Here is a 16,140-nt window from a genome sequence, read left to right on the forward strand (position 1 = left end):
ATATAAGGAATGATATATGTACCACATCTTCTGTATCATTCCTCTGTCAGTGGACATTTAGGTTGCTTCCATGTCCTGGCTATTGTAAATAGTGCTGCAATGAACATTGGGGTGCATGTATCTTTTCAAATTATGGTTTTCTCCAGGTATATGCCTAGGAGTTATATACGATGGAATATTACTCAGCCATAAAAAAGAACAAAATAATTCCATTTGCAGCAAATGGATGGAACTAGAGATTGTCATACTGAGTGAGGCAAGTCAGACACAGAAAGACAAATATCATATGGTATCATTTATATGTGGAATCTAAAAATAGGGTACAAATGAACTTATTTACAAAATAGAAGTAGAGTCACAGATGTAGAAAACAAACTTATGGTTACCAAGGGGGAAGGGGTGAAGGGATAAATTGGGAGATTGGGATTGACACATACACACTGCTATATATAAAATAGATATCTAATAAGAACCTACTGTTTGGCACAGGGAACTCTACTCAATACTCTGTAATGGCCTATGTGGGAAAAGAATCTAAAAAAAGAATGGATATATGTATATGTATCACCAATTCACTTTGCTCTACACCTGAAACTAACACAACATTGTAAATCAACTCTACTCCAATAAACATTGAAACTATATTATATACAAGGAATGAAATGAAAAAAGTGATCAAAGTGTCAGCTTTATTACTGATAAAAGTCGAATTGAAGAATGGGACTTAAATGAGCAGGAATAATAGGTTTCGTAATCTTGAACCCAAGAATTGGACATACCCGCCCACTCCAGGCTGTGGAGAGCAACCCTAGTTCCGCCATGTGGGTGGGGACCCCTCCCTGCAGGATGCGGCATCCGCTCAGCGCATTAGTGGTACACATCCTGGGGGAAGGGAAGGGGTGGGACTGAGCTACACAAGCTTGTTGCTTCCCCCTAACTCAGTGATCAGATAAGTCACACCACCTCCCCTGTGGGGAGAGACAGGAGGCTAAGATACTTAGGAAACTTCCCTGTTTTTGGAAACCATTCAGGTGGGAAATGTAGATGGGAGAGGGGAGGTGTCGGAGGACGGACGGAACAAAAAGTGCCCACTGAACTGAGAAGGCATCTTGAGACCGAACAACGAGGCAGGAAGCCCCATGTAATCAGTGGATCAGCTTATTACAGGGTAACTTACTCACAGGGTGGGATTGGGCAGAAAATGATCTGGAAGCATTCGCAGAGGCTATAGCCACTGGGACAATTTGATAGTTAACCTGGGGTATGGGGTGCTTGGAAATACGGCGTGTGTTCCTAAGTCAAGATTTATGAGTGGGTAACTAGTCTTGTGGGCGCCCGGAATACGCCAGCAAAGGTCTTCATCATTGTTTGGAGACTAACAGAGCGTAGAGGCCACCTGGTCCTAATGATGATGAAACAATATCTATTAACTCTAAAGCCCCTGACAACAGAGAAGTGATTCACTGCACAGCGCAGTCCTGGGTAGTGTCAATGGAAGGACAGGAGGAACTGTCAGGCCCAAGATGGCATCAGCCATGCTAACAGCCGTAGGGGAGGTGTCAAGGGACTGACCCCTTTGAAACCTCAGTGGCCACATCTGTGAAGTTAAGTTCCCCATGTCCAAGAGATTGAGAGAATAAAAGGAGATGTGGCCTGGAGACCGGCACACAGTGAGTGCTAAAAAAAATAGTAGCGATTACTTTCAGTCTTCGGATAATTCCTCATGTTCCTGCTTCTTTACTCTGGTCACAGACTGACCAGGTTTGTTATTTGGAAACAGATGAATACAGCGCCATCCTCCGAAATAGGGCAAATCCGGGACGCAACAGATTTGTGAGCAGTAGCGAATTTCACTTTGGATCTGAGCTTGAAGCCTCTGTGCCCATAGGCACTTGGATTTATGATTTTTGTATTTCAGGAGAAAAGTAACTAGTTAGCATGGAGCTCAGTGTGGAAATTAAACCGTGGAAGCCCTTTAGAGGCTGAAGACTGAGCCTGATGAGCACAGCATGCTGGGGGGACAGGAGGAAAGCCAGGAGAGCGGGCAACGCAGAAGTCAAGGCGAGGGACCCTTTCAGGAAGGAGGGAGGAGTCCGCCGTGTCCGGTGCTGCAGGGGGGCCAGGTTGGATGGGAGAAAAAGGAACAGGGGGACTTGCAGAGATGGCCATACGCATTATTAGCTCTCAGATACAGAGCACTTGCTGTATGTTGATCACTGTGCTAGTTGCCCACATGCAATATTATTTAATTCTCAAGAACGCTACCCCATGTTATAGATGAGGGAAGTGAGAGTCGGGAAAGTCTACCACCAGCTTGGCTTAGGTCACAGATCTGGGACAGGACAGAGCTGGGACTCAGGCCCCTACCGTCTGACTCTTAACCACTGAGGCTCCTTCCTTGTGGACGACTCGCTTTTGCCTCCGTGGTGGGTGAGGACAAAGCACTGTGGGTGGGAAGGGAGCCACGAGGGAGGGGAGGGGGGAGAGGATGGCGAGTGGGGGTGGGGAGGCTGAGGTTCGTCCTGGTTGGTTGGTTTGCTGGCTTTAGGATGGTGGAGACTTCAGCGCTACGAAACGTGGACAGGGGCTCAGAGGAAAGCCAGAGTGAGGAGGCCTACGGAGGCAGCAGAATGCGGGCGTGTGGGGCAGGGCGGGGAGTGACCTTAGGAGGGAGAACCCCTCCTCCTGCACCTGGGACAGAGCACAAGGAACTGAATGTGTTGGTTTAATGTCAGAGCATTAAGCAAGTTCTCTGACTGTTCTCATTTCTCTCTACCTGGAACATCCGGCTTACCCTTCAGGGTCACACCTGGTCATGCTCTGAGCCCGGAGACAGGATTATCTGCTCTGGGTCCACCCGGAAGGCCCCAACCCTCCCCTGCTGGTCATGACTTCAGGCTGAGTCAGCAGGAGGAAATTCAGGTTGCGTCAAAGACACGGTGCCACTCTGCAGGGGCTTACGGTTTGAAAAGGGACCAGGATAAGTACATAAAAGTCCCATATAATAGGGGGAAGAACCACACACACACACAAAAAGACATAAGCATGGTGGTGAGGATTTCAGTCGTGTGATAGAGAAAACAGAGCACTTCTGTGAGTGATATGTGGAGTGAGTGTGGTTTTCAGCTGGTTGTTGAAGGAGGGGGGCGTATTTTCAACTGACAAGGAGTAAGCCATTTTACTTGGAGAAAGTAGCCTCAGAAATGGCAGAAAGCTTATTTGGGGAGCTTGGGGTGGTCCCACCTGGCTCAAGTATGGAATATGCTGGAATTTAGGTCCAGGATGCAATGGAAGGGTCTTGAGTCCTAGACTAAGAAATCCTGCTCCCTTGAGAGTAATTTCCTACTTTTATCTGATCGGGAAACACTGTGGGTGTGTTCAGAGACAGTTGTAAGCAGCCTTTTGGGCTTAGCCAAGGAGTTGATCCTAAGAGTTTAGAAATCATACCTACCATTTTCATTCCAGAAATTAGGTCACTATCCTGAGAGTTTCAGGATACCAGAATGCACCCAGTCTCCCAAGAACACCTTCGAGCATCTGAGAAAAAGGGCCCTGACCGCTTCCCTGTGATTTGGCAGTTACGGACTGGGTCATCCTGGGGGTTGGGAGAGCCGTGTGGGGAGCTGAGCCAGGACTGTGCTTGGTTCTCCAGTTATAGGCTCAGGACCAATGCTAGGTTTCTTACTACTTTCGTAAATCACTATTCTCAAGAACTATTTCTAGACAAAAACATAAAATAAAAATTTAAAACCTCTTTTTTTCTTTCAGTGAAGAAAAAGAAGCCTAAACTATTAAATAAATTTGATAAGACTATTAAAGCTGAACTCGATGCTGCAGAGAAACTCCGCAAACGGGTAGGTGGTTGTTTTGCTTTTCGCAGGAACACCCGATGGTTTCTTTGTTAAATAAACTCAGCCATTACTCTTGATTTGTTTTTTTAAAAAACTGTAAGAGAAACAACCTTTGAATAGAGTGGATTTTTCCCCAGGCACGTCAGCATTCCATGTGAAGTGAATCAAATGAAAAGAAAAACGGCAGCTATAATGGCCACATAGAAATAGAACTTTACCGGCAGGCCAGCCGACTTGGGTGTCAGCCCCTCCCATCACTGTCTACTTTGGTGGCTTTGGGCAGCTCACTTAGTCATCCTGAGCCTCCGTTTCCTTATTTTAAAAAATGAGACTAATACATGCTCTTCCTACTTCCTACTTGGTCTTTTCCAATGAGATAAGAGATTAAAAAAGAAGCATCAGTACTGTCAAGTACCATACAAGTAGGGGTTTTCATTTTAAAGCAACGCGATGCAAAAAGAAAACATAGGTTATTAGTCCAGTGCTCTTAGGATAGTTCCTGTTAAGGTGAAATGATGTTAGATTTACGATTCTTCTCACTTGGGGTTAACCTCACGCACCTCCAGTTTCCAGGGTGACTGAAGTTTTGCTTTGTCATCAGTTAATTTGAAATATTATTTGCGTGTGTTTCTGGATATTACAGTTTTCGGAAAGTCAATTAACCCTAGATTGAAGTTATCTGTTCTCTTAACTCCATCACACTCATGTAATGATTGGGCCAAATCTTTGTTATAATGTATCTAATGACACCTTCACTGAATCGTCTACAGGCGCACCTCATTTTATTGTGCTTCATGGATATTGGGTTCTTTACAAATGGAGGGTTTGTGGCAGCCCTGTATCAAACAAGTCTACTGGTGCCATTTTTCCAACAGCATTTGCACGCTTCGGGTCTCTCTGTCACATTTCGGTAATTCTCGAAATGATTTCAAGCCCTCCACCAGCAAAAGGATTAGGACTCGCCGAAGGCTCAGATGGTGATTAGCGTTTTTTAGCAACAAAGTATTTTTAAATAAGGTGTATGCATTGTTTTGCTAAACATAACGCTATTGCACACTTAACAGACTACAATATAATGGAAACATAACTTTTATATGCACTGGAAACCAAAACATTCATGTGCCTCACTCTGTTGTGGTATTCGCTTTATCGTGGTGGTCTGGACCCAAACTTGCAAGATCTCTGAGGTCTGCCTGTAGTTGTTTCTCATGAAAATTTCTTTCTCTACTCTGTACTTGAATTTATACTTGCATTTTAAACTAATACTCATTAGTTTTCCTGTAATGTGGTTTTTAATCAGTAGACATTAGCTGAAAAAAAAAAAAAGGAATAAGGGGACTGTCATAGGTAAGCGACAACAATAAAAACACCCGAGTTAGGCACTGAAGTGGGACGAGAATGTGCTTCCCCCCATATTTACTGGAAAAGTCCCAACAAGCATGGCGACGTCTGTAACTAGCATTAGGCACGGCTCCCAAACCAAAGCCTGGCTCACCCTGGTCAGCAGCTGATACAAAGGTAGTAACTCCAAAGAATGTTGCAGCAAAGTCTTTGTTCACTAAATTAACATCGAATGATTTCTGTGTCTGTCTTGTTTGACTTTATAAAATGCGGCCATCTACTATTTGATGAAAATTTGCATTTCTTAATAGAAACGAAGCAGGAATCTTCTTTTTCTATCACCTTGTTTGGCATTCTCCACTTTCTCTGTGCTACATGCCCTTGATGAAAATGGATGCCTATTTCACAGGTGACTTTAGGGATAAAGAACAAACGAACAGCTTTAGAGAAGGATTTTTATGTAATTATAATGAATAGTAGAGAAGGGCTCAGTTATCAAGGGGCAGATAAGTCAGTGAAGCATAAAAATCCTGGAACAATCCGTGGGGTATTCTCCAGTTCTCGCTTATCTGGAGAAATTTTGATGCTTTCTTCAAGGAGCACCGTGGATCTATAACAGGGTAGATAAAGGAGGAAGAAGGGCCCACAGAGGCAATTCTTGCTTCTGAAACAGCAGGGAGCCATGTTATTGACTGAGTCATCAGTGTAATTAAATTTTTTAGGGTTGTTTTTATAGCTGGTAGTTTCAAATAATGCAGCCGACTACTGGGATTGCTACAGCCATAAGGCAGCAATGGTCAGAGGAGGCCTGGTCTCAGGCCACACCCATGTTTCAGAAACTATGTGACATGAAAGTACGAGGTCACTTTAGTTTTCCTGCAAAAATGCATGGATCATATTTTAATCATCAATTTTTTTTTTATTTTATTTTTTGCGATACGTGGGCCTCTCCCGTTGCGGAGCACAGGCTCCGGACACGCAGGCCCAGAGGCCATGGCTCACGGGCCCAGCCGCTCCGCGACATGTGGGATCTTCCCAGACCAGGGCACGAACCCACGTCCCCTGCATCGGCAGGCGGACTCTCAACCACTGCGCCACTAGGGAAGCCCTGTTTTTCTTTTTTTAATTTTCATTGGAGTAGAGTTGATTTACAATGGTGTGTTACTTTCAGGTGCACAGCGAAGTGAATCAGCTCTGCATATACATGTATCCACTCTTTTCTTTTCAGATTATTTTCCCATGGAGGCTATTACAGAGTATTGAGTAGAGTTCCCTGCGCTATACAGCAGGTTCTTATTAGTTATCTATCTTATATATAGTAGCGTGTGCAATTTCTAGTACATCATTTGCCAGGTGTCTGCCTTTTAAAAAATAAAGTGTATTTATGTTCATTTCTAGTTCTTTGTTTGTCATAATGCAGTTCATTATTTAGCATCTTAGGATAAAATTGTCTTAAACTAAGAAAGGAGTCCAGGAAATTTTGACAAAATTACTTGGTGAATATTAAATGACTATATTGAATAACATTATGCATTTGAATTTATTGTATGTATATAATTGCCTCTTCCTAACAGGGAACAATTGAGGGAGCAGTGCGTGCGTTTGAAGAACTGGTTCAGAAGTACCCTCAGAGTCCGGGAGCGCGATATGGGAAAGCAAAGGTGTGCTGGAACCTTGCTACTTAGGACACTGTCTTGATGTCCTTATGCTCTCTGTGTAACTGGATTTTCAAACCCAGCATTTGCATGTTATTTTTCCTTTCTAACTTGTATAGAAAATCAGTTTCTCATGCATATACATAAATTCAAGCAAGAAATACAGTTTTAAATAAGACAGTTAATTATTGCTATTTTGTATCGTGAATTGAGTAACATTTTTTGCTCCCCCTCCATCTGGCTTCTCTCCGGTTTTGAAAAGAAAGTAAAGAATAACACTTTAGTCACTGATTTCCCATCACCCTCACGTTTGTTCCATTTAGACCCACCGCCTGGTTTTTACTTCAGGCTCCTTAGAGGTTTAAGAACCTCATTTTATCACTAGAGGTTGCAAAGTGTGCTTAGAAAAGACTTTTAAAATATAAAGTGGGATGGACTTTGTTCTCTGTGTAGTTTCTGTCAGCTGACTCATTTCTTACCCCTTACCTTCTCCCCAGCGCCTTCCACACCTTCTCCTTTCTTCCTTTTTTTATTTAAATTAATTAATTTATTTACATCTGGCTGCATTAGGTGTTCGTTAGGTTGTGCGGGCTTCTCATTGCAGTGGCTTCTCTTGTTGTGGAGCACGGGCTCTAGGCTCGAGGGCTTTAGTAGTTGTGGCTCTTGGGCTCTAGAGCACAGGCTCAGTAGTTGTGGCGCACGGGCTTAGTTGCTCCGTGGCATGTGGGATCTTCCCGGACCAGGCTCGAACCCGTGTGCCCCGCATTGGCAGGCGGATTCTCAACCACTACCTTCTCCTTTCTTATTGGACTTTCTCCATCTTCCAGCTCCTCAATTCATGAAGCTTTTCCACGTTCTTCTGTAGCTGGGAAACCCTCCGTGGGCCACATTCTGTTTTAGGTCCTGGGATTTATCATGAAGAACACTCTCGAGGTCTGTGTCCTTGTGGAGCTTATATTCCAATGGAAGATATTTTAAAAGTTTCTTACTCAAGTTTTTTTGTAGTGAAAGGCCGCTCTGTGGCAGTCCTATTCTAGGCATTGCAGGCACAGCCATCAACAAAGCACGTGGTGTTTTCATTGTAATGGAGAAGACAGTGCATGAGACGTAGAAGGAAGTCTCTTGCTTGCTACTGGATACTTTGTCAGGAGACAAAAATAAAGAAGAGCACAGCCATAGGATGTGTGAGGGGGTTGAAATTTTGGATAGGGTGGAAGGAAAATATCTCACCGAGAAGGTGATGTTTGAGCAAACCCCTGAAAGTCTTTATAAATAAATATATATTTAAAGAATATTAGAAGGGTTAAAAACAAATGTATTAGAACATCTTACATGATAATACATGCCATAGAGAAAAGAAGGTCGTGGAATAAAGAACATGTTATTATGATTTTTTGTTTGTAGGTGGTGTGATTGAGAGTGACACAGCAACACTTACGATAATAAGGTGATCAGCAAAGGCCTCCCTAGGGAGGTGACAAGTGGCTGAAACATGTCAAGGTCGAGGAAGGAGCTGTCCAGGCAGAGGGAAGAAGGGGGCAAAGGCCGTGATGCCGGGAATCAGCCTTGGCTTGATTGGAAGGACAGGAGCAGGGGCGTGCTGAGGGAGGTGACACGGGCAGGCGGGACCAGGGCCTCTCAGGTTGTATTCTCTGTGCGCTGGGGGCCCTTGGAGGGTTTGTGCGTGGGTGTGCCCGTCTGGTTCTTTTTTTGTTTGTTTTTGTTTTTTGCGTTACACGGGCCTCTCACTGTTGTGGCCTCTCCCGTTGCGGAGCACAGGCTCCGGATGCACAGGCTCAGCAACCATGGCTCACGGGCCCAGCCGCTCCGCGGCATGTGGGATCTTCCCCGACCGGGGCACGAACCCGTGTGCCCTGCATCGGCAGGCGGACTCTCAACCACTGCGCCACCAGGGGAGCCCTGGTGGTTTTTTTAATAACGATCACTTTGGTTGCTTGGTGGAGAATGGATTCTGGTGGCACTGGAAGCCAGACGAATAGGAGACCATTGCAGGTGCCCTCAAGAAGCGCTGGCTCAGACTGTGGTCGTGGCCATGGAGATGGAGCAGTGGACAAGGGCAGAGCTGAGAGGTCTTGATGATGGATTAGATGTAAGGGTCAGAGAGAAGACTCGAGGGTGACTTCGGATTTTCTGCTCCGTGCGACTTGCTGGGTTCCAGACCAAGGATGGAAACCAGGCCCCCTGCAGTGGAAGTGCGGAGTCCTAACCACTGGACTGCCAGGGAATTCCCAATTTAAAGGTTTTTGGTTAAGCCATCTAAGGAAAGGATAGTGCCAGGTTCTGACCAGGAAGACTGGTGGAGGAACAGGTTTGGGGAGGTACAAAATCAAGCATTCGCATTTGGTCCTGTGAAGTTTGTGATGCCTATTAGAGACGCAAGTGCACGTGTCAAATAGATGGTCGGAGATATGTAGTCTGGAACTCTGGGTAAAAGCCAGGGCTGATGTACAAATGTCAGGCAGTAGAGCTCCTCCAGCCCTGCCTGGGGGGATGAGACTGTCACCCCTGCTGGGAAATGGCAGATGCAGAGCTGCAGAAATTTTCCAGACCCAGGAGAAGCTGACAACACCCCTTTGGAGGGGGCAATGCCGTCACTTGTGGGTGACACTCACACGGAAACTAACGCATCTGGAGAGAAAACGAGTGTGCTTTGCTCTGAACTAAAGGTGGCAACCACTCGAAATCCAGATGCTCAAATTCTTCCTATCTCCCCCTTAAAAACTTATTAATTAAATTTGTATTAATTCAGTTTTAATAAATTAAATTTGTGAAAATTTAATGCAAGGAAGTTCCTTTTATCCATGGTGCAATACAGACTAGGTTTAGCAGACAGCAGATGTATCATTTCTATAAATTAATTTGGTCAGTAATCCTCCAAAGTTGCTAAATTGTATTGCTATTAAGCAAGAGAGAATATATTTATTACCAAAAGATGGTGCCTATTCAAATAAGTGATGTGCTTTGCCACCAATCCCGGCAGTCATTTGATTAAGGAAAACCATATTAACTCGAAAAAATAATGATTGGGCCAAACGCTCATCGTGGCAAAAATGGTTCATGCTTTAGAATTTTTCTTTATATGTGATGTTAATTGCGGGTACCAAAGTCTAAATAAATGCAATACTTTTTGCACGTGGCACTTGCTATATTTATACCCTTATTTATGGTCAGAATTTGAGATTTATGCCTCAGCAATATTTTTTATCTCTAAACTATTATGCTACAAGGTGTTATCAATATTAATGCAAAAGTTAAGCATGGTAAATTAAATTTTAATAGAATAATTTAAAAGAAAGCTTAAATTTGTAGGAGTTTTAAAAATAAAAGTTCAACAGAAGACGGATTTTGTAAGGAGGAGTACGTGGTGACTTTTCCGTTCTTTGTTAGCAGATTAAACAATTACTTTGGAATATCCCAACAAATTTTTCAAATTCAGCAACATTAAGTTAAATAGAAACTACAGTATCTATCATTTCTAAAGTAGCACTGGGGCTTCCCTGGTGGCGCAGTGGTTGAGAATCCGCCTGCCAGTGCAGAGCACATGGATTCGAGCCCTGGTCCGGGAAGATCCCACATGCCATGGAGCAGCTAGGTCCGTGCGCAACAACTACTGAGCCTGCGCTCTAGAGCCCGTGAGCCACAACTACTGAAGCCCGCATGCCCTAGAGCCCGTGCTCCGCAACGAGAGAAGCCACCACAATGAGAAGCCCGTGCACCGCAACGAAGAGTAGCCCCCGCTCGCAGCAAGTAGAGAAAGCCCACGTGCAGCAAGGAAGACCCAACATAGCCAATAAATAAATAAATAAATAAATAATGAAATACATGAAAAAAAAAGTAGCACTGATAGTGTCTTATTCTTTGGATTACTGTGAAAATCAATTTTGACCAAATTCCTTGAACATCAGACACAAAATTATGAGCTCAATTCACTTTATTATCTTACACAAACCATTAGTGCCTCTCAGGCAGAAAACGCCACATCTCAGGCATCTTCAGGCATCTTCCTGCCACAAATAGGAAGGTTGGATGGGGAATTCATTTGAATCAACAAACGTCTTTCTGATGTTAATGTCCTGTAGCAAATGCTCAGTTTCAGGGCAAATCCTTTATCTACAGATGCTAAACTAATCAATATCAATCAATTTTGATATTCAAAGCAAAACCTATCAGTTTTGTTTAAGAGACTTTGAAGAATTATGTACTATTTTAACACTCATGTTAAAATTCCATTTCCGGAAGTTCTAAAATGTTTATACTTCATTAAAATGAAGGACCTTGAGGATGGAGGAGGGAAAGGAACAAGGCATGTAGTTGTATCATCTGTCTCTCATTTCAGATTGAGTTTAGTTAAGATATTCCCCTCTATATAGAGAATGATGTCTTGGTTGACATTTGCCCTTGAACTAACCTTGAAGAGACCCTCCAGTTCTGGGATCTGTTTGGTAGCGTGAAGAGGCTACCAAATGAAGAAGGTGAACAAGGTGGTCTCAGAAGGGCTTTCTCAGCTCTAGGACTCTGGCATTCTGTGATATCATCTAAGAACGACCATGTTTGGGGGAGTTAACTCACCATAGCCAAACTCACAAGAAACTGATGCTTAAACAGAAAAGCCAGTGTATGAATGTATAGAAGTCCATGCAGTCAGGATGACCAATACAGGATATTGACATTGGACTTTCTCTCCTGGTAGATAAGTCTACTCTGGAGACCATTTGCAGATATGAACAGATTGTTGTATATTCTGAAGCTTTTTTTTTTCCCCATCAAGCACAGGTGAATTGCCCTTTTCTAATCTAGAGATTTTCATCCTGTCAATTTTCCTTTATCATAAAACTGTCCACTGTCCGTCACCACTGATTCAATTCCAGCCCTTATCATCTTGGGAAACTTACCCTTATCAGTACATATTAACAAGTTCTTTCTTTGATGTGGTATTTTATGAAAAGCTTCCCACAGGTATCTTACTTTATCAATTTGTGCTGATTCTTGTTAGTTTTTCATTTTGGGGTGGAGGAGGGATGTATCGTTTCCTTACTGTGTCCTCAAGCTGTGGAGTTAGACTTTGTTTCTACAGGCATCTACATACTGCCTACAGCACACACTTTGTTTTAACAAGGTAAACATGTTAAATAGGATATTCTGAGAAAAAATTACACATGCTACTTTTAGCCTCTATATCGTTTTTTCCTCAAATGGTATGCTTCAAATTGTAGTCTACTAAATCTGATGAGATTTTTCTTTTTGGTAAGGTTCTTTTTTTTTTTTTTTGCTGTACGCGGGCCTCTCACTGTTGTGGCCTCTCCCGTTGCGGAGCACAGGCTCTGGACGCGCAGGCTCAGCGGCCATGGCTCACGGGCCCAGCCGTTCCGCGGCACGTGGGATCTTCCCGGACCGGGGCATGAACCCGTGTCCCCTGCATCGGCAGGCAGACTCTCAACCACCGTGCCACCAGGGAAGCCCCCTCTGATGAGATTTTGATGACCATTTTACAGTTCGCCCCTCTCTTCCTACCTCTAGTATTTCAGTCCCTGTTCTCGTGGATGTTAGCATGGATGAACTGCTCTGGTCCCTTTCCCATCCCCTCTCACCTGCTGAAGGACGTCATTCTAAATTTTGTATCCCCTGCATCATCAGATTTCCGCCCTCTACTGGGCCTTTTGCATCAGCTTAGAAACATGGTGTAATATTTCCCATTGTTAAAAAACACTCCCTTGTCTCCACATTACCCTCCAATTACTGGCCCATTTTTCTGTTCCCCTTTGCGCCGAAACTCCTTGAAAGAGGTGTGTTCACCTCCTCCCCTCCTGTTTTCTCTTGAGCCTCTCAGCTGCGGGTCCCCAGCAGCCCCATGGAAATGCTCTTGCTGGGACCCTCAGGGGCATCATATTGTCCCCAATCCAGAGTGATCTAGTTTCAGTTCTCATCTTGTTCAACCTGACAGCCACTTCTGATACAACTGACCACTCCCTCTCCATACCTTTTGTCACTTGGCCTCCAGAATACCACTTTTTAAATTGTTATTTTCTTCTCTCTTCTGTCCTTTTTGCTGGTCCTATCCTGGTCCTTTCTGACCTCTGATGACCTTGAAATCTTACAGCTCTTTAGAGTTCAGTTCTTGGACCTCCTCTTTGCTCTGTCTACACTCACAGCTGCATCTAGCTTCTTAGCTCTAAGTACCCTCTCTATCCTCGATGATTCCCCAGTGTTCCTCTCACTCTGACCTCTCTCCTGAACCCCAGACACATGTAGGCACCTTTCTATCCATATCTCCACTTGGGTACCTAATAGACATTGAAGCTTAAATTTGTCCAAAACTGAACTCCTGATCCCATATCCCTACAAACCTGCTTCTTTCTGCTCTAGCTTCCCATTCTCAGGAATGACAGTTCCAACTGGTCACTGCTCAAGCCAAAAATGTTGAATTCATCCTTGACTTCTCTCTCCCTTTCTCTTATACTCTACATTCAGACCATCTGCAAGTCTGTTGGCTTTGACTTTCAAAATGTACCTGTAATCCGACCACCTCTTACCACCTCATTACTGCCACCCTAGTCCAAGTTGCCATCACCCCTTGTCTTGATTCCTGCCAGAATGTCCTAACTGGGATCTCCACTTTTTCCTTTACCCACCTCTGTCTATTCTTCACATCACTGCCAGTGTCCCTTCGACTCATACAGGAGATCACGTCAAAAACCGTCAGTGTCTTTCCTTCTCATGTAGAGTTAGTGTAGTAGGATTGGCAGTGGCTTACTGGGCTCTTCATTACCCGATGCCCCACCCCCCATCAGTCTCCTCCTAGCTCCCCTTCAACGTACCAGCCTTTCCTCTATTCCTCACTTCTGCCTCAGGGCCCTTGCTCTTGCTGTCCTCTCTGCCTGGAATGTTCTTCTCCCAGGTATGTTCGTGCCTCACTACTTTCATGTCACCTCTGGTCATCCCGATTAAACTAGCATCCTTCCTGCCACCCCACGCTCAGTACACAGAAGCCTACATTATTTTTATCCACAGCACTTAACGGCCACAAGACACATGATACTTTTATTTGTATATTGACTTTCCCTTCTAGAACGAAGCAAAATGAGAAAAGGGCTTTGTCTGTTTTGTTCAATTTGTCTGCCACCTGTCTAGAACAGAATATAGTTGTTGAAGGAATGAATGAACACAGGAATAACCTAGTGAAAGAACAGGAACTGTGGACTGGAGTTCTGTCTATTAATGATGTATGACAGGATATAAATTCCATCAGCCCTCACATATATTAGTCTTGCTTTTATGATAGCCTTTCTCATCTGTAGCTTAGTAGCTAATTTTTCTTCATATTATTAAAATAACATGCTATGTTGCTTTCCTTTATTTTTTTAATCCTTGACAAAAAGAAAATTTGAATTTGTCTTGAATTACTTTTAAAGCATGTCCCAAAGTCGACTTTTCATAACTATTTTGAGCAACTGCAAATACAGCTTGTCCTGGGACATTTCTCCCTCCCTCTAGTGTGAAGATGATTTGGCTGAGAAAAGGAGGAGCAATGAGGTTCTGCGCAGGGCCATCCAAACCTACCAAGAGGTGGCCAGCCTGCCTGACGTCCCCGCAGACCTGGTGAAGCTGAGCTTGAGGCGGCGGTCAGACAGACAGCAATTTCTAGGTGAAATGGAGTAAGAATCAGTTCAGTGGCAATCAATGGCGTGCTTTTATCTGGAAAAACCTGCAGGCTGTGTATACTTTTAGAAGAGTTTAGTTACATGGAAGGAAACCTGAGTTTTATAACTAATTTCAGGCAAGTTCTCTGATTGTGTCAGACTGAAAGAGTAATCCTTCTTAATTACAAAGATGCACATGGTACTTTGCCACTTACCCATCCCCCACACACACACTTTAAGAAGGAGGCAAATGGAATTCTGAGAGGTTGGATACATTGCCTAAGGGATCATAGCTAATAAATTAAAAGGTCTGCAGTCAAAAACTTCCTATCATGCCAAATTCTTCTTTTCTCTCTTAACGATAACCGACTGATTCATGGTGGCTGAAATCATTGGTGCAACAGTTTTTATGGAGGAATGTTAGGAGTTCTAAGCACTCTAAAATTTTTACCTGTAAGTTTTGACTCTATACTAAAGAAAATGATAGAAAAAAAATTTTTTTAATCACTAAGTAAATTTGCAAATGCTTTGAAAAGAGCAGCATAAATCATCCTTTCTAACTGACCCAGGATCCCAGTGCCAAAGGCAAGGGAGACTCCCTGTACCCTAACTTCATTATAACCAGGCCAGTGATTGGTTCTCTCTCACCTAAAACGCCATCGGTAAGCCAGGAGGGAAGAATCTAAGCCATGTGTAACCCCTAAGGTGGGTTCTCTGCTGGCTGGATAAGTTTATGTAGACAAATTATCTCGATTACACTAGGAAATGCTCATAAAATTAATATTCAAAGTCAACTGAACTTTATATCAAGGATAAGAATTAAAGGTAGTTGTGTTGCTTTGGTAGATGAGTAAAATCTGTGACAGGAGTAGAACCTAAGCGATGATTGGAAACTAGAAGAAATGGTCTTACTCTAGAAGAATGGACTTATATTCATAAGGGCCAGTCCTAGGGAAGGAAAACATACAGCACGCATACAGGATGGAAAAGGCAAGGCTGGGGCTGCATGGAGGCGCTCGCCGTGGGCGCAAAATCAGTGTCACTGAGTTGTCCTCTCTCCTAGGGCTCTGACATGGCTTGCTTAGAACTGTGGATTTTTTACATTAATTTTAATTTTTTTTTAATGTATAAAATATGCATCTTGATGACTGAATTTTTGGTGCCCTCTTAAACTTTGCCTCTCTTGCCTCACCCTATTCCTGGCCCAGAGGAAAGACAGCCCACCAGTAGGTTTAACCTTCTTTGGAAACAGTCCTTCAGTATTTGAATATAGTCTTTCCTCCGAATGAGAATGAGACAAGTTCACTAGAGGAGGGACTCGTGTGCAGACTAGGTGGTGAAGTCCCTTGCGATTCAAAGTGGGGGAGGATTTGGAGATTGGACGCCAGTCCCCACACTCCCCTCTTCCTGGTTGGCAAAGTCAGCATTCATTGCAGGGGTGCAGGAAGGCTTCCTGGAGGAGGTGGCGTTTAGCTGACCTTTGAAGTTGGGCTACCATTTGAGAGGGCAGTCTTCTCAGGAGAGGAGAACTTTCAAAACAAAGTCATGGAAGCAGATGCAAACTATTATATATAGGATGGATAAACAACAATGTCCTACTGTATAGCACAGGGAGCTATATTCAGTATCCTGTGA

The 16,140-nt window shown here is 43.7% G+C and overlaps 1 protein-coding gene across 7 annotated transcripts in view; it reads left to right on the forward strand.

Moving 5' to 3' along the window:
• ASPH (aspartate beta-hydroxylase) overlaps window positions 1–16,140 on the forward strand; it is a 252,441-nt gene that overhangs the window by 144,915 nt on the left and 91,386 nt on the right. For all 7 annotated transcript variants that reach the window (XM_029223168.1, XM_029223169.1, XM_029223167.1 and 4 more), the window contains exons 15-17: window positions 3,769–3,854; window positions 6,767–6,853; window positions 14,360–14,510. In XM_029223168.1, coding sequence (XP_029079001.1) covers window positions 3,769–3,854; window positions 6,767–6,853; window positions 14,360–14,510 — 324 coding nt within the window. The remainder of the gene's footprint in view (window positions 1–3,768; window positions 3,855–6,766; window positions 6,854–14,359; window positions 14,511–16,140) is intronic.

This window comes from Monodon monoceros, unplaced genomic scaffold, assembly GCF_005190385.1.
Source record: "Monodon monoceros isolate NGI ecotype Baffin Bay Population unplaced genomic scaffold, NGI_Narwhal_1 Super_Scaffold_14, whole genome shotgun sequence".
Lineage (NCBI taxonomy): Eukaryota > Metazoa > Chordata > Mammalia > Artiodactyla > Monodontidae > Monodon > Monodon monoceros.